The following is a 26799-nucleotide window of genomic DNA, read 5'->3' as shown; positions in this document are numbered from 1 at the left end:
TTGTATTGTATTGTACACAAATAACCTCAAAATTATTTGTATTGACTGTACGCAAATAACCTCAGAATGAATTGTATCGTACTGTACACAAATAATCTCAAAATTAATTTTATTGACAGTACACAAATAACCTCAAAATTAATTGTATTGTGCTGTACACAAGTATTCTCAAAATTAATTCTATTTTACTGTACATAAATATCCTCAAAATGAATTGCATTATACTGTACACAAGTATTCTCAAAATGAATTGTATTATACTTTACACAAATATTCTCTAGACCGCTCCGGTTGCCTAAGTGGTTAGAGCCTGTACCTCATATGCAATGAGATCGCGGTTTCGAAGCCCGGCCGAGTCATACCAAAGGCATAACAATGGTACTAACAGCTGTCTCACTTGGCACTCAGCATGAAGAGGTTAAGTTAGAACTGGTCGGCCTGGTGTAAGAATAATGTGACTTGGTGGGACATCATGCTATATGTCTGCGGCATGATCCCCCATGCTAGCATCACTATAAACTGCCACAATGCAGACATCGAAGCGATGGTTTGGTCTCAGTAGAGCGCATCCCATTTGAGAGCCGCTGAAATGTTTTGTTTGTTTTTTTCTTTCTCATTAGGGCTAATCCCATTAGGGCGCAAAAAATCTCAATAGAGCGCATTCACAATAGGGCGCGGAGAAAAAAAAATTAAGTTCAACAAGATTGAATTGCCATCATGTTTGATGTTATATATATAATATGTACAAAAACGGCGGTCTCGTCACTATTAGAAAATAATTACTCGACAGAAACCAGAGAACCATCAATACACATAATTTTATACAACTATTAAGCAGCAGAGGGGGCGAATCCGACATTTTGTCCAATCGTCATTTGGCTTAATTATTACTTTCTGCACTCAACGATCTAGTGTCGTCAGCGCCTGGTAAAAAAAAAACGACGTCGTCGTCGAGGGGATCGTCCGGACGTCATTTGGTTTAATTAATACCTTCTGCGCGCCGATCCCAGCGTCGTCAGCGTCCGGTAAGCACATCGACGACCGCGTCGATGTCATCGCCCCCTCTGCTGCTATGATCTTACAAACAGAGTGATCACTAACTCCTCCTCTTGCAGATCAATTAGGTTATTTGACTGATCGGTAAGTCTGAAATTAATTCTTGTTAAAAACCGATTATGGCATCGCATATAGACCGAATTAATTGGACTCTCAACGATTAAAAATCCCGGAGGGGCTGTTGGTGAAAATGAATAAAGGATGTACCCCTGTTGAGCCTGATTTGATTGCTTGGTATCCACCTGGTAACTCCCTTCGATAACATCACACACTAGATTAATTGCTATCACCGATGCGATATTTACGTTGTATGGAGCAATATGCCTACCACCATCTCCATTATCGTGTCTGAGGATATGAGTTGATGGACCGAGAAAATCATTAAGAGACTTTCTTAGTTCTGGCGCGTTGTATCCTGGAAACTTGAAATCGGGTAAATCGGCTTCTGCGATATTATACTCGGTTAGGAATTTTTGTTTATTATCATCGCTGCTATCGGATATTGTTTTAACGATTCGTTCATTGATATATTCCATGTCTGATATAAGTTGATTTAACACCTCAACGTGTTTTCGTTTTGTTTCCCGTAGCTGTTCTAGTTGTAATTGGTAATAATGATTAATCTCGGCAAACATACCAGTGATATCATTTAAACTAACTCTGGCCGCGGCGGATAATTTAGGAGTTTGCTTATACGAAAAATGCCATTGCATGTTATTCCTGTCTTGAAATACAAACCTGCTGGGTAATAACGCGCCTTTTATGATAGACAAATCAATTCGATAAGTGGGATTAATCTCATGATACGATTGCTTGCCCGCAGGGATTTCATGAGGTGGATTCTTAGGCCATCCTAGTATGGTTCTTATTGAACTGTTATAAATATCAACCATATACCCCGGTGTGCTTATTTCAATCGTCGACGATAACGTCGGTTCATGAACCGTAATAGCGATTTTTGATTCTTTTCCTGTGATCGATTTTATCCTGCGCTGAAATTCTCCATTGATTTGTTCTATTTGGTATGACCCAGTTGGTATTGTAACCTCCTTCCAGTCTGGGGTTCCATCGGGTTTATTTGTCCATGCAAAAACCAGCGAGTTATTAGGTTGTTGTCCGTTAAATGCGTCCGCTCGGATATTAGGCCAACTGTGATATATTCGCAATTTTGCCAGCGCTATTTCCTTCACTGGAACCGGTGATGGAAAGTTCACACTGAATTCGGGTTTCGTTGATGTCACTGATATCATACTTGTTTGTACCGGAGTGGTGTTCTCCGCGATCCGCTGAAGCAACTGAAACCCTTCGGGGTTCAGCGACATTATTATTATTCGTTGTCTTTAGTGTCTAATTTCAGCAACCAGGTGGTTCCGGCTTCCAGTTAAAAATCCTCGATTTTTGACATCGCGGAGCTATATAACTGGACCATCGCGGAGAATTCAACATCGGATACGAACAAATTATCAATCGATAATGAGATCAACCCGGATAATTTCGAGTACGCGTCGGATACTATTTGATGTTTTACTGTATACTCGTTGAGTTTTTTCTGAAAACACGATGATATCTTTTTAGTGATTGCGTTGGCGACTCCAGCAATTGTTGTCATCGCGGAGATAGCGATTGGAACAGCGATCGGGGCTATCGTGGTTACCGTGGATAAAATAACACCGGTGCCAGCTACTATACCCGACACCGAGTACACGACCGCGTCGATGGCGGTTATTTTACGACGGTATTTTTTTATTTTTGCACGGTATTGTTCGGAAAGCGTTTTTAAGTTCGCGGAGAATTCTTTTGCGGTATCGAATCGATATTGATGTGACGTCGGTGATACCTCTGATTCAATTACCTTGGTGGTCATTTTTATTTTAAAAGAGCTAGTGTTTTTAATTACTTAGATCCACTACAAATTCCGCATACCATGTGATGTTTGCCCTAAATAGACTGCTATCAACGGCTTTAATTATAAACCGTTCGATTGTATCCTTGTCGATGATTGTTGATATTGTATTGTTAAACCCGGATGAACTCGGCGATGATATACTGAACTGCATCGCCGAAATCAATGTCAATCGATAAATACCCTTAACAATTGCGGTGACATCTATTGCATTACGCGTAGGAGTCCAATCGAATGATCCGTATTGAACCGTGTATATGCCACTGCCGATGATCCCATGAGGTGTTTTCATTTTTTCGAGTTGCTCTGTCATTCTAGGTAGTCTGTCCTTAATCGCTTCAACATCAGTTTTGATTGTTTTTATTTCCCCTCCATACGCGTCTACATTTTTTTTGTTCGCTTCAATATTAGTTTCGAGTTGCTCTGTTATTCTCGGTAGTCCGTCTTTAATCGCTTCAACATCAGTTTTGATTATTTCTATTCTCCGCAAATTCGCGTCTATATTATTCTTGTTCGTTGCAACATTAGTTTTGATTGTTTCTATTTCCCGTGTATTCTCGGTCATACTTTTTTTGTTCGCTGCAACATCAAGTTTGATTGTTCCTATTTCATATGTATGCACGTCTATACCTTTTTTGTTCGCTGCAACATCAGTTTTGATTAATCCTATTCCCCGCCAATACGTGTCTACATTTTTTTTGTTCGCTTCAATATCGGTTTTGATTGTTCCTATTTCCTGTGTATGCGCGTCCACACCCTTTTTGTTCGCTTCAACATCAGTTTTGATTGTTCCTATTTCCTGTGTATGCGCGTCTACACTCTTTTTGTTCGCTTCAATATCAGTTTTGATTATTCCTATTTCTTGTGTATGCGTGTCCATATTATTTATGATCGTTGTAACATCAGTTTTGATTGTTTCTATTTTCCGTCCATGCGAGTCTACATTATTTATGATCGTTGCAACATTAGCGCCGATTATTTCTATTTCCCGCTCATGTACTACTACACCATTTCTGTTCTCTGCAACATCAAGTTTGATTGTTTTTATTTCATGTCCATACGCAGTGATATCATTTATAGTTGTTGTAATCTCATCCGGTCTGGTATTTTTTTTACCAAAAAATTTATCAAAGTTGTCATCGATCCTGTTAACATTTTTCCGTAACGAGGTAAATTGGCCCGACAGCGTTGTAAACTCCGAAATAGTATTTTTTATTGTTGCAAGATTCGGTTCGGTTACCGCCGGGGTCCCGAAAAAACTAGCGGTAGTGAGTTGTATGTCGGTGATAGATTTTTTCACCTCGGTGGCAGATTTTTTCACCTGCGCGTCAAGTTCGGTCACCGATCTATCCAACCTTATAAAACCGTCTTTGACTAATGTTACCGCCGATATATGTTCACCCGGTTTGAGTCGTCCGTCGCCGGTATACAGCGCGATAGTGCCCTCGGCGGCGTCACGCTTTCGTGTTAAAACGTCATTCAGCGACACATTACCGGATTTCAATTTACCCTGGCGGTCTTGAAATACAACTATTTCGCCTGGGTCAACACTGGTTAAATTCAACGTATCAGCGATTTCATCCTCGATTAGTTTTTTTATGTCATCGGTGGCGGGCGTTTCCGTGGATCCTTTCAGCGCCGAAACCGGTCGCCCCCAGATATCAATCATTATTATTGTAAAAAAAACAGCGTTTCTAATTAACCCGCCGGGCCTCTACGACCCCACTAGTGTATTCGTTTACAACCACATGAGGTGGTTTCCGCGATGATGAAATCGCCGCGAGTACGTTCAATACCTCACGGCCGCATATCGGTGGGTCACTTAACTGCTGCGTTGGCAGCGTGGAATAAAAAACCCGGGCTGAACACGTCCGGATATACCGCATAAACTCGTTCGGCGGGGCTAACCCGTATGAATCAAAATAGACGATCGCGCGCGGATCAATCGCGTACGCAACCCAATGAGTTCCCGCTCCGGAGGACCCATCGAGGTTAATTATGCCGGTTTCAATATTTCTTGGTGCCGCCGGTAATTGATCCCTCATAAAAACACCTCTGAAGTTTTTTATCGCTAGCGCGTTTGCGGCGTCTATTAAATCAAAATTAGACATGGGAGTCATAGACTCCCGAGTCAATAAACGGTTCCCGGTAGTCTTAGACCCTTTCCCGAGTACCATGAATACGGGGTTCCCGGTAGTCTTAGACCCTTTCCGGCCACGGGTCGTTTTTTTTTGTAGCCTTTCCCGGTTGCCTTCTTCAATGCCATTCCCGCCGCGGTACCAACGGCTCCTAACGCCGCCGCCTTAGCCACTGCTGGTGCGGCCGCGGCAATCAACGCTGGAATCGCGGCTAACAGCGGAAATATCCCACCGGTCTTTTCCATGTTTTTAATTGCTGCGGCTGAAAAATCTATTTGAACACCCTTTTTATTCTTCATCGCATCATTGAAATGTTTTATTTGACGCGCCGTCAACGATATCTTATGATTACCACCTGCCATCTGTGACGGCTTCAGCGTTATTGTGGTTCCGCATTGTTTAGCCGACTTTGATCGTAATTTCTTGACTTGACCATCAGTCAACTCTACACTGACGACACTATACGACATTTTATTGTAAACGCGTTTATGCTTTCAATTACATGTTTTCCACTGGCGCATCAACGATTCTCATTCGTCCACCAACGCCTTCCAACAGCATTGATTTATCGCTGAGAATGACAGCAACCGCTCTATAATTAACACCAGCCGGGGCTATACGAGCTCGGAAGTGTATATCAACGACGGATTGTCTCGTTAAATCAAGATGTTCCAGCGAAAAATAATAAATCGGATACAGGTTTTTAAAATCAAGTTGTGATATTTGCAAACCGGTGTCGACGTTTTGATCACGACCCATATATGACAGCAATCGATGATACACACGTGCGACATGGTTATCACCGTAATTAAGCTGTATATCCTCGGATGGTTCCTGTTGTCCGTTTATTCTCAGCGAAACCTCCATGACTCCTAATCGATCAAATATCATATGGCTGCGTTCTTGATTACCCAATCGTTCCCTATTCTGTAGCGCTATGAATATATGACGCGGGGCTGAAACACCCTGTTTTGATGCTAGGTGCCATGTAAACGTATCGGCGACGTTATCCTCTTTAGCATCAGTTGTTACCGCTAGCCAACTCAACAACGATTTCCCTCCCTGTTCCATAAATGCTAACAGTTGTGCTTCCGTGGTAACTGATGGAGTCAGCACCGGCATCCACAATGCCATTTTAGTTAAAATGACTTTACCGGCAGCGACGCCAGCAGCACGCCATATTGCATTGTTATCATCACCCCTTCGCGTCAGCGCGATTGTATGCTTAGCCCCATAGATAACCTTCCTGACATTTCTGCAGAATCCAAATATGTGATGGAGTGGAATCGCGCATGAAAACTTTCGGCGTGGTCCTTGCAACATTCCTACTCGTGTTGCGAATCCTAGATTGAAATCATTGTTGGTGCTTTTTATAACAGTGAAATTGTCACCTGGTTTTGCTCTGCGGTCTGGGTTAGCTGCTTCATCCTGGTCAGCTGCGGTATTTCGTGGTGTCAGCACGTTGATGTACTGAATGTGATCAGCGTTATCGGTGGAGTCCTTTGCGAACATCATAGATGGGCCCGCCGATCTTGTATAATCATCCGAGTATCTCGCCAACCCAATTATCGTCGTTGCAACATCAACCTCGCGTTCTATTGATTCAATTTCTCGCCCGTCAATAAGATATCTGGCGCTCTCAAATAACGCCATGATACCGTTGTTGACGAAGCCAACTCGAACACGATGGTCATCTGCGTATGGTGCATTATCGGCGGAATTTGTCACGAGTTCTCCCTCGATTTCGATAAACGCTTCACACGGCAAAAAATATTTACTGGTATCTTGGACTTGAAGTTCAATTCGCGATCGTAGGTCAGGTTGCGCTGCATAATAAGAATAATATTGATAATCACGGACAGAATCATCCCTGCGTACTGGGGCGTCCATATCAAACGCGGGGTCAGCGGTACGCGCAAACATTCTATTATTTATCATGTTGATGTTTTCAATTGCGATTTTTTCGTCGTAAATTCTTTGAATTTAAACCACTCCCCGCTATCGCGTTCATGAGCGCGTTGGTTGCCGCATCGGCGGATGGCGAAGTCGTCGCCAACGACTCTAATTTTTCTTCCACGGCGTTATTTATTACTTTACTGACATTTGCAGGCATCACTGTCGTTGATGGCATTACCGGTGGTTTCTGTTTTTTTCTCCTGAATTTCACCAATGACATTAGTTTGTCCCGCGCGGCTGAAAACGCCCTTCCGGCAACATCTCCAATGGCACTAATACCCTTATCACGAATAACATCAATAGCCTTCATTCCTAATTGTTTGGCTAACGGCGCTACTTTTGGAGCCATTCTTGTAAATAACCCCGCAATGGTGCTACCGAGACCATCTCCATAGTACGCGCGGTAAATAGGCAATCGCGAGTTTACCACGTAGACGATTACTGGTTTATCATGGTTGTAGTGTATGATCATCCTTATTAAAAACACCAGTTTTCCAATTAATCATCCACGAGTTCGTCTATGAGCGTTCGATATGTATTAATGTCTATGATACCGCCTGCAAATAACCGCTTGCAAATATCAGCAGCCTCATTGATTATTTCCGTAGAGTTATTTCCGGCTCGTTTTCCTCCAATTAATACCTCTAGCCGTGATATATCACTGAGAACACTATTAGGGCAGGTAACACTAGCGTTTTCAACTAGACCACTACCACTTGGATACCCCTCTCCGCTTGTTTTTTTAGAACCAGCTTTTTTTTGACGTTTTTCTCGGACTTCTTCTTTTTGCTGTTGTAGTATTTCTTGTTGTTGTCGTATATCATAATCATCAATTCCTTTTTTAAATTCTTTATATCCCAATTCTTTTGTATCCAAGCGATCAATCTCTTTATTCGTTTTATACAACCAATTAACCCAGTCATCTCGTTTTATATTACTGTTTTTATACTCGTCTTTTAAAAAGTTTTTTCTTGAATGATAGCTTTGAGCGGCAAAATTACCAAAAACCCTATACTCGTCGGATTTCAGTAATTGAGGTCGTTTTATTTGTGCTATAGCCCCTTCAGTGAGTTTATCTATAAAGGGGACTCCTTTTTGAGTGGAAATTTTTTGAAGTTCACCAACATCACCCTGTTCAGAATCATCAATATCAGCTAATCGTTCATACTCTCGTTGGGTTTTTATATCACTGGAAAGTTGTTTTATCCGTTGCTGTGTTTGTTCTGTCTCTGCTGCTATCTTTTCAAGTACAGGAAGAAGAGGCGCCTCTTTCCGTTCGCCCTCCTTAGGAATATCCCCGTATATTGCTCGTTCTGTTGCAGCTGTAACATCCTTAGTCGCTTTAGTTACCGGGGCAAAGAGTTGTTCGCTTCCAACAGTAAAATCGGTTTGCATTTGTTGTCGCGTTTGAAGTTTCTCTCTCACTCTGTCTCGTAACGGTATGAACTTTTTAAGCGCTGCTAGCCGCTCTCTGGCTAGCCGAGTAGTAAGTGATTCACCTACCATTATTGTAAATTGATCCGCAATTTTCTAATTTTCCGCCGAGTGTACCATCGGGGGCTCCACGGAGTTTTCGTCTATAATCCTTCTAATGTTTTTGATCTTACTAGAAATCTCCCGGCGTCGTTCATAAACACGTCCGAGTTTTTTTCGTATTATTTCAACGGCAGTGAATAGTCCAATGAATGCATTTGCGTCATTGTGGTACAGGTTCTCATTAATCGTATGTTGTAATCGTTTTATAAAAAAATACTCGCGGGCCAGGGTAAAACGCCCCCGTTTCGACTGTTCGTTAATAATCTCATAATCGGATAATATTTTTTCACTGTCGAGACCATCAGATAATTCAATTCCTTGATTTTTTAATTTTGAAATCTCAGTTAATATATTATTGATGTCTTGGGAATCCATATTCTTATAAACATCTTATTTCTAATATCAAAAATTTTAATAAAATTTAAGTTTAAAGTTTAATAAAATTATTGGGGTCATTTTTGACCCCGTTTTTTGTATGGACAGTACAATGCCGTAGATCTCCACTCGAGTGTTGTGGCAGATTGCAGGCATACATGGACAGTACAATGCCGTAGATCTCCACTCGAGTGTTGTGGCAGATTGCAGGCATATACATATACTTAATTAAGGATGAATATATTTACAATGAAATGATTGATGGATGATGGGACGACACAAGACAGCACAAACATAAAACGGCGGGGCGGAACTCTACGGCCAATTCAACCAATCAAAAGCAACCCAATTAAATTAACCCGGTTGCATGATTGTGAACAAAAGACAACCACACGCCCGGGTCAAGAGCGTGGGTTAGTTTTGATTAGTTGAATTGGCTTTCGAAAGCCCCAGGCTTATAACGAGTCAACTTATATATAAAGTGACTAATACAGCGGCGTCAGTCACAAGGTGTGTGTTAATTTGAATTCCCTTGAATCGTTGAATCCTTAAATACTTATTAATGGTGTTTCACGGCATTTAAATGAAACCAAATACTCAAATAAAACATTAAAAAAAAGAATACAGCTGTTAGATAACAGCGTGTATTTCATTAGTTTTCATCGTAAAATGATTAATTAATCGCAACATTAATTGGACTTCAAGGGACGTAACTCTTGTCATGCGACGCTATCACAAAACGAGTTATCTCCCTTTGATGTTATATATGAAAATCGAATTCTGTGACTCGTCTTTTTTGAGATCGCTGTTTGATATACTCGTTCTGCTACTCTTCGTATTGAGGCGATACAAATGTCAAAATATTTTCCTGCCTCATTCATCGACTGAAATATTTTTTCCTCGTGAGTTGTTGTATCAAATGACTTTACGGGTATTGCTTTCTTTGAGTATTTACCAGTTTCCCCTTTTTTGGTATTTTGACTTTGCGAGATAGCTTGCAAGTTTGTAAGAGAATTATCAGTCTTATTATTATTAATATGATCAATAACAAACCCATTCTCGATTAATCCGTTAAATGCTTCAAATACCGCCCTATGAACAAAATATTTCATTTTTCCGGCACCAAACATCAAATATCCCTGATTATTTTTCCATCCAACCGGCTTCTTCAGTCTACAATTTCTAACAACGCCGTCGCGAGATGCCTCGTAATTAACAAACACAGGGTGAGGTCTGAACTCTTGGTCCATTTGTATAATAATACTACTTGTCTAATTCATTATTTGGTTTAATTATAAACCTTTCAATGTAGTCTTGAGGAGTTTTGATGATTTTGTCGGCGGTGGGGTCGATGACGGCGTTTTTTATTCGTTTATCGTAATAGCGTTTTAGTTCCCTGTATCGCTTTCCGCCACAATTGATACACAACTGCGATTTTCCTCTTACACCGACGTGACAAACCAAGCACGGGAGGGGGCCAAGAGAACCATTACGAACGCTTTGTAAATGATACCCGCAGAATTCACCTCTGCATGATTTATTGCACGGGTTTGTCGACCCAATCATCAACCATTTGCATTTATTCATTATACTATATTCTTTTATTTAAATACTTGTTTTAATTATATGGATGAGTTTGAGAGATTAGCAGTAATTAAGCCCTGGAAAAATATTAAGTTCAATCTCGATAGAGTCCTCAAGGACACACCAAAAGCGTTAATAAACGATAAAACCCTGTTGAGTAAAATACGCGATTGTATCAATGAATTCAAGCGTGATGGTGCATCTCATAGTTGGTCAACATTTCGAATTGATGGTGTTGTTGATGCTACCATGAACGACAACCGCGCAGCAACGATAATATCACAACTTGACGGTAAAAGGTATTTCTTCAGAGTAAAATTCATTGTCCGGGTGGAATCAGGCGATTGGATCATGCGTGATAAATTTGAACCAGTTCTCAGCGACAAGAAAACAGTCACTGTCAGCCGCGACTCCAAGCCGGGGTTGTTAACCGGAATTGACAGACCATACTATGAACGAGCGTATCCTGAAACAGCAGTTGTTTATGGAATATACCCGTTAAATAAGAAACCTGATATCGGAAAACTGAAACCGATGAAACAGTCAACTGGGATAAATTGTGTAGCAGAACGAATAATAGAGCATTTTACAAATGCATGTCGAGGAAACAAATTGACTGATTTACGACGTAGCAAAATCAACCAGTGGGAACTAACCGTAAAAGAGCGTGGAGCAACCATCAGCGACATAGCGAGATTAGAAACGTCGTTGAGATTTCCAATAACCGTTACAACAATAACCGGTGAAGTATTATACGAATCAAAGTACAAATCAAATGGGACCCCAATCAAAATTATTGATCATAACGAACACGCATGGACGCCCGCGATCACAGTGTTTCCACGGGATAGAACAGTAAGGTATATACCCGAAGAATTCCTGGGAGAACAATTCTCCAAGGACGGTTTTCTCGCGGAGAGGAAACTATTTGATGCTATTGCCTACTTGTGTAAAAACGACCCTGTATCAGTGTGGTTACTTCGCAGCGCTGAAAACGATGCGGATACCTTTGATCAGTTTGTAAGACCAAACGGCGAATTATATCGCACTGAAGCATTTCACAACAGGATGAAAAAAACCGCCATGGAATTTGAAGAGCATGATGAACAACTGCTAACAAATTGTTTTACAATTCCATCGGTTGTAGCTCGTGTTGCAGCAAGGAAAAATGCGTGGAGACCAACGCGCAGGGAATTTCTACCGGATGTACAATCCAGTTGTTTGGAATACTATCACGGTGGACTATGGAACACTGAATACAACCGCGACGCTATGATCTCGGTTGATATGGTTGCCTGTTATCCAGCGAGTTTTCTCGGGTATGGATCCGCCGCTGAGTACTTTAGACGATTTGGACACCCCAGTCATGAAATGACTCGTGTTGCTATTAATGGACCACTGCCTGATTTTGATTTAACCGGATTCGCTCGCATAGTATCATTTGAATTCGCGGCAGGACTCCATCGCTGTTGCTATATTTGGATCGGTAGACACATGGCTGAAAAGAAGTGGCTGCCAATAGCGCTGCTACGGTATATGATTGATTGTAGCATGCTAGTTTCGTTGATTGTCAGTGACGCGATTATATCATACCGGGCACAGACTGAAGTCTGGTTACCAGAACCGGAGCGTCTAGATAGCATAATTGACGAGTCCAGAAAAAACATTGATGCCGACGAGGAATATATCATCGAATGGTCCAGGAGGATATTTAACCAACGAAACCGCGAGGCAAAAGATCTCGGTAGAAGAATAATTGGTAAGTTCACACAAGGTGGAAAAAACCACGACTACAAACGATATTGCTCACGGCTGATTATAGATGACGCAGAATATGATTTCGTAATCAAGGACGCAGTGGCAAAAAATAGATACGTGAACTGCAAAACAGCTTTCTTGTCCAATGGAACGAGGTTGGGTACAGTTGTTACCTACAGCGATGGAGACAGCCCGGCGTATCCACATTTGAGGGCGTCTATGCTGGGTTATGCCGCTATCAATTTATTCTCGATGATAAATAGATTCCCCGATACCGCGGTTAGAGTAGCCGTTGATTCATTTTATGTTGACGTAGCGTATAAGGGAAACGTAGCCGAGTTTACTAGTCCGGACGAGAGTTGGGGTACATGGAGAATTAAAAATGAAATACGACGCGATTATTCCCCGTCAGCAGATGTCACCGTTGAGAACAACTACTTACGCGGTGATAAATTGTCAGAATGGTCTAATGCACCATCGTGTTCTGATCCAATTTGTAGACACAAGACGGTTTATTTAAGCGGCTGTGGCGGGTCAGGAAAGACGACTCGGGCAATTGAATTATTTCGAACGCGGGCAAGTATAATCGTGCTTACACCGACCCATAGACTAGCGCGAGAGATAAAACAACGAAATGTTGACGCCGTTACTTATCACGGCTTTTTTCGATACAGCGGCGGTGAGTGGACTCCTGATCGAATGGGTGAAAAATTTATTCCCGACATTATCATCTGGGATGAGATATGTACTGTTTCGTTAGATACTTTACAAATGTTTCTTGATTGGTTGCTGCGCGCGAATACAGCGGTGATCATGTGTGGCGACCATGGCCAACCACCACCATTTGTCGGCGAGGGTCCACATGATTGGTTAAGGGGTTTTGTGGACTATTATGAAGAAACCGATACTGATTACCGAGCACTTGATGAACAACTGCGCGAGGTTAAAAAATTAATCAGATTACAGCCGGATAGAATTCAGTGTGAAATAATCCGCGAGGTGATTCCGGAAACGCCGTTAAATGAATTCTGGGAAACATGGAAACCAAACGATTTGATTGTAGCGAGTAGAAAGATAGTCAGGGACACACTTCAGCGGAGGTTGTTTACGTTGCATAAGGAAAAGTTTCCAACGCGCCCAGTGCCGTTATGTTATAGACCCGCGGACACACGGCGGCAAAACATTGAAGTTGAAATCCCGGCCCCGACAGCGTCAGGGACAAAAAAACAAATTCTCGTGCTGAATGATATCGTGCTCGTTGATATCAGCGTCGTCGAGGACGCGCTACGTGCTGATAAATCCCCGTGGACGCTAGGATACGCAACAACAATACATTCCTCGCAGGGACTAACCATCACGGACACAATTGTTTGGATGGTTGATAATCGCATCGAATGGTCGAATCTAGTCTATCTTGCAGTGTCCCGAGTACGAAGGATAAATCAGCTTCGAAGAATTGTTATTGACGAAGCCAGTGACGAAGCCGGCGACAAAGTCACCATCGATGCAAGCGTCATTGATAGAAAACTCTCGGGTTACCGCCAACAGGATAAAAAAAACAGCGGCGTTTTGATATTGATGCCGAATTAATAATTGCGTTACGACAACAACAGAATAATCACTGCGCGAGTTGCAATTGTATAATGAGTTGGCGTTATTCGGATAAAGACGCTCGCCAATTTACCGTGGACAGGATCGATAACAGTCTCGGTCATGTCAAAAACAATGTGAGGTTGACCTGTCTTGAGTGCAATAGACGCAACGGCGCTAGTTAAGACCACGCGGGGGTAATTGAGTATCGTCAGGTATCACTTGTAGTTGCTCGCGTGTAAATCCGCGCTGAGGAGCAGTTGAATCCAGTCTGTAGATCGGTGGTCTACCAGTTGATCGTGTTATCGTTGATATGTTATGCGTGGTAACACTCCAAATAGGATCAGTAGCTCTTTTTTTACCGCCTTCAAGCTCTCCTGGTTCATATAGATATCTAACAGTGACATCGCCAAGAATCGGCTTGGAAACGCTATTTATTTTTGATTTTCCGGGTATATACTCGTATTTAATCGCGTCGCTGGGCTTCATGTTGATTGCTCGGGTAATCTCGTTATTTAACGCTGCAATTACGCCTGGCAACCTTTTAACCCATTCACGAGATCGTTTTTCTTGGATGAATTCCTTCGCGTATTGATATCCAAATAACCGTTCAGCGAGAGTCCGATTGAATCGTTCAACAATTGCCTGATCACGATGTAGCGCAGTATGACCTCGTCGTATCGCGACGCTATGATGTTTCAGCGTTGATAAAACAGCGCCGCGAAATTCACTACCGGGATCAACTTGTAATAGATTTGGCCAGCGCAGAGGGCCTCTTCGATAAATTCTTTCAAACGCAGCGGCTACTTCAGTTGCCGACTTTGTTTTTAACGGCTCCGCTTGTTTGTATCGACTCGCAACATCAACTACGGTTAGCGCGTATTTGTAACCGTTGTCATGCGGCAGAAATAGTATATCAGCCTGATGAACTTCATTAGGTACGCTGACATCAAAGCGCGAGAAGTTGATTTGTTTAGGCGGTGGTAGATAAATTTGCCATATAGCCTGTTTGGATAACCAATTAGCCGCAGTGGTCTTTGTTACCTTTGCAGCGCTTGCAAGCTTACCAATTGCGGCCTTCCCCTTCCAGTATCCTCTCGGAGAATAATAGATGGAATCCATCGTATTTCTTGGATGATTGTTATTAATTACCAGCGCCAATCATTAATTTACCTTTCATAGCCGATTTTACCAACCATGAGGCCAATTTTTCTTTCACGGATTTATCAGGAATAGCATTTAGCGCGTGAATTAATTTTACATCCGCGATATGACGCTGTTGCAGATCGCTACTTTTGTAAGCAACATCATGAGCATGACACGCCTTATCGATAGCGTTTATTGGATACTCACCGGGTCGCGGCTGATTTTGATCATCGAGTCTAATATCTAATCGTGTTCCGGGGCCACAGTAGCTATATCCTGGGAGGTGTTTTTCTCCTGGATACTTTGCCCACGGTGTTCCGGGGAGTTTTGCCAATTTGGCTGCAATATCACCTCCTCGCTTTTTTTTAAAACATCCCCGGGTTTAATAGAAATAAATCTAAATTTCTTTGTACCGCATTGTACACACTTACCAGTAAGCGCCGATCTGTTATTTCTTGTTGTAGCGGTTGTCATATCATTTGTGCCAGTACGCACTCTACACTTCACACAATATAGATCCATAATTTATGTATAGAAATATGAATATAATTGATTTTTCGGCGACTAAAACAAGAGAACCAGTTAAGCATGTTGCAGCGTTACCAAACTCGATCCGGATGATTATCATCGGACCATCTGGATCCGGCAAGACGCAATTGTTACTCAATTTAATAATGAGATGGATGAAGTGGGATAAGTTGTATTTGGTTGCTCCTAGCGTAGATGATCAACGATGCTACGAGGTGTTGAAAGATTTCAACGAGAATGCATCAGCGATCGCTAAAAAAAATGTCATCGAGTTTATTACAGATATCAATGATGCACCGGGTATTGATGATATTGATGGCGACGTTAACAATCTAGTCGTGTACGATGATGTTATGTTAGACAATCAAAAAAACCCAGCTAGGATATTTTCCAGAGGCAGGCATAAAAACACTGACGTGATATATGTCACTCAACGATACACTCAGATTCCAAAAGTAATTAGAGACAACTGTAATATTCTTGCTGTGTTCAACGGCGTTGATACACACACGCTACGAAATATTTGGCAGACATGGTGCGGCGGTGACATGGACTTTAATGTTTTTCGAAACTTTTTTAGTCATGCTCAGTCGACCCCACATGGATTCGTAACGATAAATTTACATGATCCTCGGACACGATATCGTATCGGACTTGACCAAATATTCGGTTAGTTGTAAATAATTTTCATTGTAAATAACCACTTAGCAGCAGAGGGGGCGATGACATCGACGCGGTCGTCGATGTGCTTACCGGACGCTGACGACGCTGGGATCGGCGCGCAGAAGGTATTAATTAAACCAAATGACGTCCGGACGATCCCCTCGACGACGACGTCGTTTTTTTTTTACCAGGCGCTGACGACACTAGATCGTTGAGTGCAGAAAGTAATAATTAAGCCAAATGACGATTGGACAAAATGTCGGATTCGCCCCCTCTGCTGCTTATTATACCTTACACCGGTTTATTCTTTTTTGTACGCAAATAAACAAGTAGATAAAAAATGTAATGCAAATTAAAATATATAAAGTGGTCATTCATAGTACAAACACGATATGACATGAATAAAACAATACAGATACATATATAACACAAATGTGGAATGTCTACCAGGTCAACCTACGAATGAATAATCATTGTGAGGAATGGCATAACCGCTTTAATCGTCTGGTCAACAAACATCATCCGAACATCTGGCGTCTACTTACAGCATTCGTGACGAGCAGGCAAGTTCTGCCGTTACACGACTGCAAATCACTGCAGGACAAGAAGTGGTACGTCCAAACAAGACATATTTGGACATTGAAAAACGCATTCAGAGACTGACGGTAATGTACAACGATGGGAGCATTGATGCTATTGAACTGATAACTGGTATTAGCCATATTCTGAATCAACCCATTTAAAATAAATATAAAGTTACAGTTAAAAATGTGTTTTTTCATTCTGAATCAACCCATTTAAAATAAATATAAAGTTACAGTTAACAAATGTGTTTTTCATTGTTCGCGCTCTAGTGATAGTAATTCTTCGCGCTCCAATGGGATGCGCCCTAATAAGATTAGCTCTAGTAAGACAAAACTATTTTTTGCGCTCTAGTGTGATAAGCTCTAATGGTTTGCGCTCTACCGTAGCGATAAGACTGAAAAATTGTTAAAGCTACGTTAAAAATCCTATTCACACACACAGTCACACATGACTAATATTCTAGATCCAGAAGTACTCCGCATTCTGCTGCTGCGGTCTGGATGTTTTTGGGGCCATTGTTGGGATGCTTCTGTTATGATCGTTAAAGTATCTCAACAGATCAAAGTTCTGTGTTCAGCTATTTTGACGTTAAAATTGAAGACCAAGTCAGATAATGACAAGTTTACTGGAAAATCGTGTTTTATTTGGATTTAGACAGCTTTTCTATGCTGTTACACCAAATGAAACGTCTTTTTCAACGATAGAATCAGTACCAAAGTATGTCGACGAGGTAATACGTTGATCCGCAAGATAACTTAAGTTGTTTGCTCATCGTTATCATTTTTGACACGGAACTTTCTCATATTTTAACGTATGATTGATACGCAAAAAGGGTTTTAAATACCATTCATGGTATAAAATAAGATGAAAGTCTGACTTGTTCCAAAACCTTTTGCTTTCAATATATTCATTTTTTTTATATAGGTTTTCTGTCTCCTGACATAATGCATTGGCAGTGACTCAGGAATCGGGGTGTATTCTAGTATACGTAATTGCCAAATTCCTGCTGTCCTCTCAAAAGTCCAAAAATAGAATAAATGTTTGAATTGACTCCCTAAACATAGTTGCAATGTCGAGGTTACTAAATTGTAACATCAGTTGCCACTCGTTTGTATAGATGAACACTAATGTGTTTCGATTTTTTTTGTTGTTGTCTGTGCTGATGTAGATTTGTCAGGGTTGTTTCAGATTAGTTTGTTAATATTTTCGAATGTTATTAAATTATTTGTTTAAATGGAAGCTGATTAAGTTTTCATAGTTGTAATTGCAATATATTATAGTCACTCCTTTCAGATAAAATGAATTCCAGTGTATAGTTTCAGCTGACTGCTTATTTGCATTAGTGTTGCCAAAATATATGCGACAATGGCCAAGAAGGGCACATAATTCATAAAAGCTGTCTTACAGTGAATGTTTCCAATCAGAATATAATTAAAGCCAAGTACTACACAAAACCATAGAACTGGAAATTATGATAATGCAAATAGCAATTAGGAATGAGTTTGACTTTACCAAAGGCTTGAGAGAGTGAAAAGACTGAAAGGTGAGAAACGTCCTTCTTTGGTAGCATGCATCAGGTCTAGCACATTTATGATCTCTGTGTCTAGCACATTTATGATCTCTGTGTCTAGCACATTTATGATCTCTGTGAGTTATAAACCTTTAAATATTTAAAACCTAACATTCATTATTGATTGATGAAATTGTGTAATGACATTATGATGATTGTAATAAAGTTTGTTTTATTTACATTGTTGCATCCTTCCTCCATCCATCCATCAATGTATAATATCTCTCCATCAAAACATGCAGTTTAAAGTTTGTATTAACTGCATCTGAATATGAAAACAAACCCAGAAAATGTGCTTATACTATGCATACAACACAGATAAGTTTTTACTTGAAGATAAACTATTGCTTTTAACTGACATTAAATACAGATTTGCATAATGAGACAGAGAGGACACAGTTAAAATATTAGAACTCAAATCACATGCATGTATATATATGTATGCGTGTATATATAATGTATTTCATTCTTTGCTTGCATTTTCCCCATTTACATCCAGAGGAAAAAAATCACTTCTTCCTAAATTTAAATATAGCTTGGCCCTGATATCAGATCAGATATGCATCTATCTTTCTCAGAAGACTGGCCAGTTTAGGAAAGGAAATACTATATAATGAGGCATTTTCTGGACCTGCATATGTTTGAAACATGTGCTTTCAATTCCGCACCAAAGAGTCAGGTGCTAATTTTTTTAACGAGTGTTCCAAACTCAAGACTGTTAAAGGACTGAAATTCCATTAATAAAACAATGTCTCTATTTTTTTTAACTTACAACTAGGATAAGCTCTCAAAAGATTCTTTTTCCTAAGACATAACATACATTTTTAACCAATCCTGGAAAGCCAAACCCATATATGTTCTATTTTATGTTCACCCAATTCCAGGCTGGTTCCCATTTTTCCATATCATTAGTACCATGTGTCCTATAGGGACCTGGGTATATCACGTTTCACATGCTACATCACTACAGGTACCTGGGTAAATCATAGTATATTTCACAATGCTACAGCAGTACAGTAAGGGTATATCACATGCTACAGCACTACACTGACCTAACTATAACAGCTCAATGGACCTGCTTAGGAACATAACTTTTGGGGGGGGGGTATATCACAGCATGTACCACAGGCAACAGTACTTCATGAACCTAAGAATATCACAACATGTGACACATAACAGCAACAGGGTCTTGGTATGTCACAGCACATATCACAGATAACAGTATAGGGCCTTGATATGTCACAGCACATATCACAGGTAACAGAATTTCATGGAGGGTATATCATAGCATGTATCACAGGCTACAGTTCTACAGGGACCTTGGTACACCACATTACTTTTTACATGCTACAGTTTTAAAGGGACCTGGGTACATCACAGTACATTGCACAGGCTACAGTTCTACAGAGAGAGTATATATATATATATATATATATATATATATATATATATATATATATATATATATACACACACACAGGGACCTGAGTATATTACAGCATGTTCTACAGTGCTACAGGGATGGTATACAACAACACATACACACATACAGCAGCACCTGTCTTGAAAGACTCCTCATGTACCAAAAGATTATGGTCTCTGGATACAAGTGGTCTCTCATAACAGATCACAATGTTGTATAATCAATAAATTTGTACACTGAGAATATGGTCTCTCAAGACAGGTGGTCTCACACAGCAGTGGTCTTTCAAGAAAGATTTTACTGTGTCACAGGCTACAGCACTACAGGGACCTGAGTATAACATAGCATGTTTCAGAGACCAGACATAAATTTGTTCTGTCTTACCAATTCCTGTTGTTCATAAAAATTAACTAATCTCTTTTAAATTCACTCTAATTTTACTGCAGGCCATCCCATACTTTTTTGTCCTTGCTATGACAGAATTGATTGTGCTTGTTGTACAGAAGAGAGAACTTCCTCGTTTCAATGACAGTTTTAGCTCTGTTGCAAATGGACTCCTGTCTCTTCTACATGGGTAAGTTTGTAGACCCTTTCACAGTATGTAAATTTAGTTGTTTCCTTTGGCATGACTTTGAATGACAAAACCTCTTAATCCTCTAAATGTTCACATCAAATATTTTTTAATTCACAACAGTTCTTTGAATCTTGTACATGTGATCCTCGTGCCAGAAGTTATAAAATATAGTTAAGGAAGTTTTCAGAGAGAAGTGTTAAATTTCACTGAGTTTATACTGAATTTTCCAATAGCCTTCAAAATAACAGAAAAAGTTAATAATACATTTTTATTTAACAGGTACACGTATATTGTAAAAGTTTAATTTCTGAGCCATTGTGTCTTCTGCATTATCATGACTGTCTGAATCCAATGCTAGTGCATATAAATAGGTTGTCACCATTCACTTACCAAATGTTTGAAATTTGGAATTATGGTTCCTGAGATTTAAAAATGTTTTATCACTACAGCTGTATATCTGTGTGTGGAAAGTTAACAGAAACAAATATATCATTGGCAGATTATTTTGAATTTGTCTGTATTTTTATATTTTAATAGACCATTGATCAAGAGTATAAGGAGTTGAGCAAAATACCAGTCTATATAACAGTGCCAATACCAGTCTAGATACCATTGTAAATACCAGTCTAGATACCGTTTAAATACCTGTTTGCATACCAATTTAAATTCCATTCTAGATATTAGTGTGAATACCAGTCTAGATATCAATGCAAATATCAGTCTAATTACCAATGTAAATACCAGTCCTGATTCAATATACCAGTATAAATATCAATCAAGATACCAGTATAAATATCAGTTTAGGTTCTAGATACCAGTGTAAATACCAGTCTAGATACCAGTGTAAATACCAGACTAGATGCCAATGTAAATGCCAGTCTAGATACCAGTGTAAATACAAGTTTACTCAGTAATATACTTAATGCAATGCAGGAACCTTTCGTAACAACATATTGTTTTTCTTTTAATGTGAAATTTGTTTCTGCTTACTGTCTGACAGTAACAGCCAAGGCTTGGTGATTTTGTGTTAGTTTATATTTTGTTCAAATTCATTACCTAAACATGATTGACCAATGAGGAGTGTTGTACAACAATGGTCCTGGACAATCAAGAAATTGGATTCTTTGGTTCATAATTCCACCTCAGTTTGTTGTCAACAATGACCTGTAACCTTACAACATTCTTCAGACTGCTCTTCCGTTCTGTGGAGTTGGCAACCTTCATGTGGGCATATTCGAAGTTTAACATTATCCAGCTGCCATGGGACAGCCCCTGGACATGGTTACTGGGCATGATAGGTGTTGACTTTGGTTACTACTGGGTACACAGAGCTGGGCATGGTAAGCAATTTTGTCTTTTCCTGCTTTTTCATATTTGTAGCCCTCATGTTAATGGAAGAGTAGAACATAGTAGTCATTTTCTATTGACAGTAGTGTCAGCACTTTTATGATCAAAGTTATTCATTTGCTCATGTTTGTTCCCCCATTATGGGTCTAATTTGGTTTTTGAAAATAGAGCAATGAATTTTCATTTTTCAGCACACTTCCTCACTCCATAATATTAGGGTCAATGTCACAGGTATACAAGAATTATATTAAGGATATAGTTAAAGGTTTTCATTTATGTGTATTACCCTATAATACATTCTGTTCATACTTTATTACCTGTGACATATTCACTTTTCCCACTGACCTTGTGGTCAAGGTCACAGTCATAGAAGATTTGCAACAAGGTTTGGTTCTAATTCTTATCTTGCCGCTGGTTCGAGTCTAAGATTCAGCCAATGTGGATATGTGAGAAAGCTTGCCAGTAGCTTCTCGTGGGTCGGTGGTTCTTTCCGGGGTTTCCCGGGTTCTTCCTCCACCATTAATACTGGCCGCCATGTATAGCCTATCGTGTGCTGAAAAATGGCGTTAAACCCCACAACAACAACAACAACTTATCTTGCCTATGTACGCATGGTGAGATATACATATTTTTTTCACAGCAGCAATGTTTGTAATGGCATCAGCATTAAAGTCTTTCTAAGTAACGTAAAAGGGGAGAGTTTTTTTACACAGATATGGGTGGGACAGTTGAGTTTGTGGACCACCTGTTCATTTGCTTCTCGTTTTTATACTTCAGGAACACACCTTTACATGATCACAATATTAGAAGAATTATGTTAAGGTTTTGGTTAAAGCTTTTAATTTGCTTTATACACGTGTTTCCTAAACTCCATGAAGGGGTTATGATCCTACTGAATGAATTTCACCATGAAGTCAAGGTGACAGTAATAAAAATTTCATTAGGGATTTGGTTACAGATTTTCATTTACTTATGTTCCTAAACTATTTGATAGATTATGTTCATACTTGGAATGTATCCCCTACTGAACTCCCTTTTGATAAAGAAGTCATGGTTACACAATTTACAGCAATGCTGTGAGCATAGGCTTGACATGCAGACCTGACAGATATGGTTGTCTAGGTTTAGGAGGCCACTTATTAACCAGCCTCTCTGATATGTAGTCTCCCAACTGAGACAGATGGACAAAGTACTGTACTTTCCTGATTTGGGGGTTCATGATGACACTGACTTTAAATAGCTGGTGGCCTGATTAAGAATGGTGTTTTGACATCTTGCCTTGATTGCGAATGGTTTTTCACTTCTTTGTAGGGTGTATCTGGGTGATATTTGAACATGAATGTCAAAGTGAGAGTGTATCTGGGTGATATTTGAACATGAATGTCAAAGTGAAAGTGTATCTGGGTGATATTTGAACATGAATGTCAAAGTGAGAGTGTATGTGGGTGATATTTGAGTATAAATGTCAAAGTGAGAGTGTATGTGGGTGATATTTGAACATGAATGTCAAAGTGAGAGTGTATCTAGGTGATATTTCAACATGAATGTCAAAGTGAGGGTGTATGTGGGTGATACTTCAACATGAATGTCAAAGTGAGAGTGTATCTGGATGATATTTCAGCATAAATGTCAAAGTGAGGGTGTATCTGGGTGATATTTCAACATGAATGTCAAAGTGAGAGTGTATCTGGGTGATATTTGAGCTTGAATGTCAAAGTGATTGTGTGTGTGTGTGTGTGTAATTTGGATTTTTAATGTAGCTTTAACAATTTTTCAGTCATATCGCTACGATGTCTGCAGTGTTGCAGTTTATAGTGATGTCTAGCACTAGGGCATCATGCTGCAGACATGTAGCATGATGTCCCACCCAGTCACATTATCCTGACACCAGGCCGACCAGTCCTAACACTAACCTCTTAATGCTGAGCGCCAAGCGAGGCAGCTGTTAGTACCATTTTTGTAAGTCTTTGGTATGACTCGACCGGGCATCGAACCCACGACCTCCCGCTTCCAAGGCAGACACTCTAACCATTAGGCCACCGGAGCGGTGCTCAAAGTGAGGGTGTATCTTGGTAAAATTTGAGCATGAATTTCAAAGTGAGAAGGAAGAATTATAGCTGTCTAGAATATGGGACTGCTTATTAACCTGCCTAGTTGGTCTGGTCATTTTTAGACCAATATAATAATTGTGAGACAGATAAACTGAGTTTGCTTACAACAGTTAGACTTTGTCTCCTGTCCCATTATACAACTTTATTGTTTATAAGGACTCTTTCGTCCATCCAACCATCTGTTCATCTATCTGAACTTTACTCATTTTCGTCATAAACTGTCAAGTATCATCATGACTTAATTTGATATTTCTGCTTCTTCATAATGGCAGTTATGTGCAAGAGGTAATATTTTTTTTTAAATTTCAGCTACACCTCTTGTGATCCCACTCAAATTTCTTTTACACTGATATTTTTGTATATTATGTGGTAAAATGCTATACTTGCAGTCATAAATGAAGAAACATTATATCTGTGACAGATTTGGCAAAACTTTATACATGCAGCCATGGACGAAAGACATGATGACTGACAAATTTGGCAAAAATTTATACATTAAGCCATAGATGAAAGACAGATGGTGTCTGACAGATTTGGTAAAACATTATACACCAGACATAGATGAAAGACACAGTAACTGATAGATTTGGCAGAACTTTATACATGCAGACATAGATGAGAGACAGATCATATAAGACAGATTTGGTAAAACTTTATACATACAGTCATTGATGAAAGAAGAATGTTACCTGTGTTACATTTGGCATTTGCTTACTTTAGAATAGTGAAAAAGTTGAATTACACATTTATTTATTTACCTGTTTTTGTTTCTTTATATTGTTTTATGACATCAGCAGTTGTAATGTGCTTTTTGATTGGTTCAGATTCTATTCATGGCATTAAAATCCAAAAATTTACCATCAGAAACGTTTTACATGATCACTCCTCCAGTGATATTGTATCATAGATAATTGCATTTTCAGATATTTTAAACCAAATAATGCAGAGTGTATTAGAATAGGAACGGTTGTGATGCTGTCATTAATAACTTTACATGTAATTTACCAACATCTCACCATATGTAACTACCATATATACGCACGTATGAGTCCAGTCCAACTGCAAACAACATAGACCCATTTATGTCATTGTATAATGTGCTCTAAGATCGGGGTCTGTGTTTGTTCTGCTGATTACTCCTAAGAAAATTGCATAGACCAAGATCTGATGGTGCATTACGTGAATGCAGATCTGGGTCTGTGTAATTGGGTCTTGACTTATAAGGGCTGAGTATATACAGTAATTATGATAGTTTCTTGACAGATGTATTCAAGTACATGTAAATATGAAAGTAGAATATCTATTATCTGCTGTATGTACATTGGTGTCTTAATAGATGCAGTGACAATGGGAAGCACATGAGTATATTGTTTTGTATATAAAATATGACAAATAGTTAAGAAACAAATGAACCAGTGTCTGTACTTTAAATATTATTGTATACCGTATATACTCACTTATAAGTAGAGCAAAACTGCAAACAACAAAGATTAAGATCTGCCATAGCATAATGTGCCAGCAGATCATGGTCTAGTTTGTCTGTTTTACTGATTACTCCTTACACACTGCACAGACCCAGATCTGCTAGCGTATTATGCAAGGGCAGATCTGGGTGTCTGTGCAGTTTGCAGTTGGTCTTATCTTGTAAGCGAGTATTTATGGTAGATACTGGAGTTTCAATTTTTCTCAGTTTTCCATCATTTTATATGGATAAAACATAAAAAACAAGTGACAATGATTGCCATGATTGACAGATGTTATCCTGAACAAGATTTGAATATATTGTATAAATATTGATTGATTATCTTACAGAAGTAAGCATAATGTGGCCTGGTGATTAGACCCATTACAATCTTGATTGATTATCTTACAGAAGTAATCATAATGTGGCCTGGTGATTAGACTCATTACAATCTTCATTGATTATCTTACAGAAGTAAGCATAATGTGGCCTGGTGATTAGACCCATTACAATCTTCATTGATTATCTTACAGAAGTAAGCATAATGTGGTCAGGTGATTAGACCCATTACAATCTTGATTGATTATCTTACAGAAGTAAGCATAATGTGGCCTGGTGAACAGACCCATTACAGTCTTGATTAATTATCTTACAGAAGTAAGCATAATGTGGTCAGGTGATTAGACCCATTACAGTCTTGATTGATTATCTTACAGAAGTAAACATAATGTGGTCAGGTGATTAGACCCATTACAGTCTTGATTGATTATCTTACAAAAGTTAACGTAATGTGGTCAGGTGATTAGACACATTACAGTCTTGATTGATTATCTTACAGAAGTAAACAATGTGGTCAGGTGATTAGACCCATTACAATCGTGATTGATTATCTTACAAAAGTTAACATAATATGGTCAGGTGATTAGACCCATTACAGTCTTGATTAATTATCTTATAAAAGTTAACATAATGTGGTCAGGTGATTAGACCCATTACAGTCTTGATTGATTATCTTACAGAAGTAAACATAATGTGGTCAGGTGATTAGACCCATTATAGTCTTGATTGATTATCTTACAAAAGTTAACGTAATGTGGTCAGGTGATTAGACCCATTACAGTCTTGATTGATTATCTTACAGAAGTAAACATAATGTGGTCAGGTCATCAAGCACATCACAGTTCAGAGGACTATAACCTTTCCACAGCTCTACGTCAGTCAATGATACAAAAATATTTTGCATGGGTAAGTGTTGAGGTACCACCATGTATTTATCCAAACAGAGCCCATCCCACCCTAGAAGTATGTCTCAACAACGATAAATGATAAAGACTTTGACAATCAGAGTATCACCATTATATTGTAATGGGCAGAAATCTAGCCTCTAATGTTTGTTTAAAACAGTTACAAATCAATTTCATTCATTGTAAAGCTTTTAGTGGTAAAGCAGCATGAGTGGTAGTACTAATACCAGTGCCTCTACTTCGTAGACGG

The 26799-nt window shown here is 39.5% G+C and overlaps 1 protein-coding gene across 2 annotated transcripts in view; it reads left to right on the top strand.

Moving 5' to 3' along the window:
• The first annotated feature begins 17351 nt into the window (after window positions 1-17351).
• The window catches only part of LOC149793759 (alkylglycerol monooxygenase-like), a 35523-nt gene continuing 26075 nt past the window's right edge, over window positions 17352-26799 (top strand). The window contains exons 1-4 of one of the 2 annotated variants that reach the window (XM_089967744.1): window positions 17352-17548; window positions 20258-20385; window positions 21574-21725; window positions 26447-26550. In XM_089967744.1, coding sequence (XP_089823870.1) covers window positions 17432-17548; window positions 20258-20385; window positions 21574-21725; window positions 26447-26550 — 501 coding nt within the window. In that variant the 5' untranslated portion in view covers window positions 17352-17431. The remainder of the gene's footprint in view (window positions 17549-20257; window positions 20386-21573; window positions 21726-26446; window positions 26551-26799) is intronic. The other variant, XM_089967743.1, reaches the window with a different exon arrangement.

This window comes from Sinohyriopsis cumingii, chromosome 8 (genome assembly GCF_028554795.1).
Source record: "Sinohyriopsis cumingii isolate HCF-2022 chromosome 8, ASM2855479v2, whole genome shotgun sequence".
Lineage (NCBI taxonomy): Eukaryota > Metazoa > Mollusca > Bivalvia > Unionida > Unionidae > Sinohyriopsis > Sinohyriopsis cumingii.
This window is presented reverse-complemented; position numbering and strand designations above follow the sequence as displayed.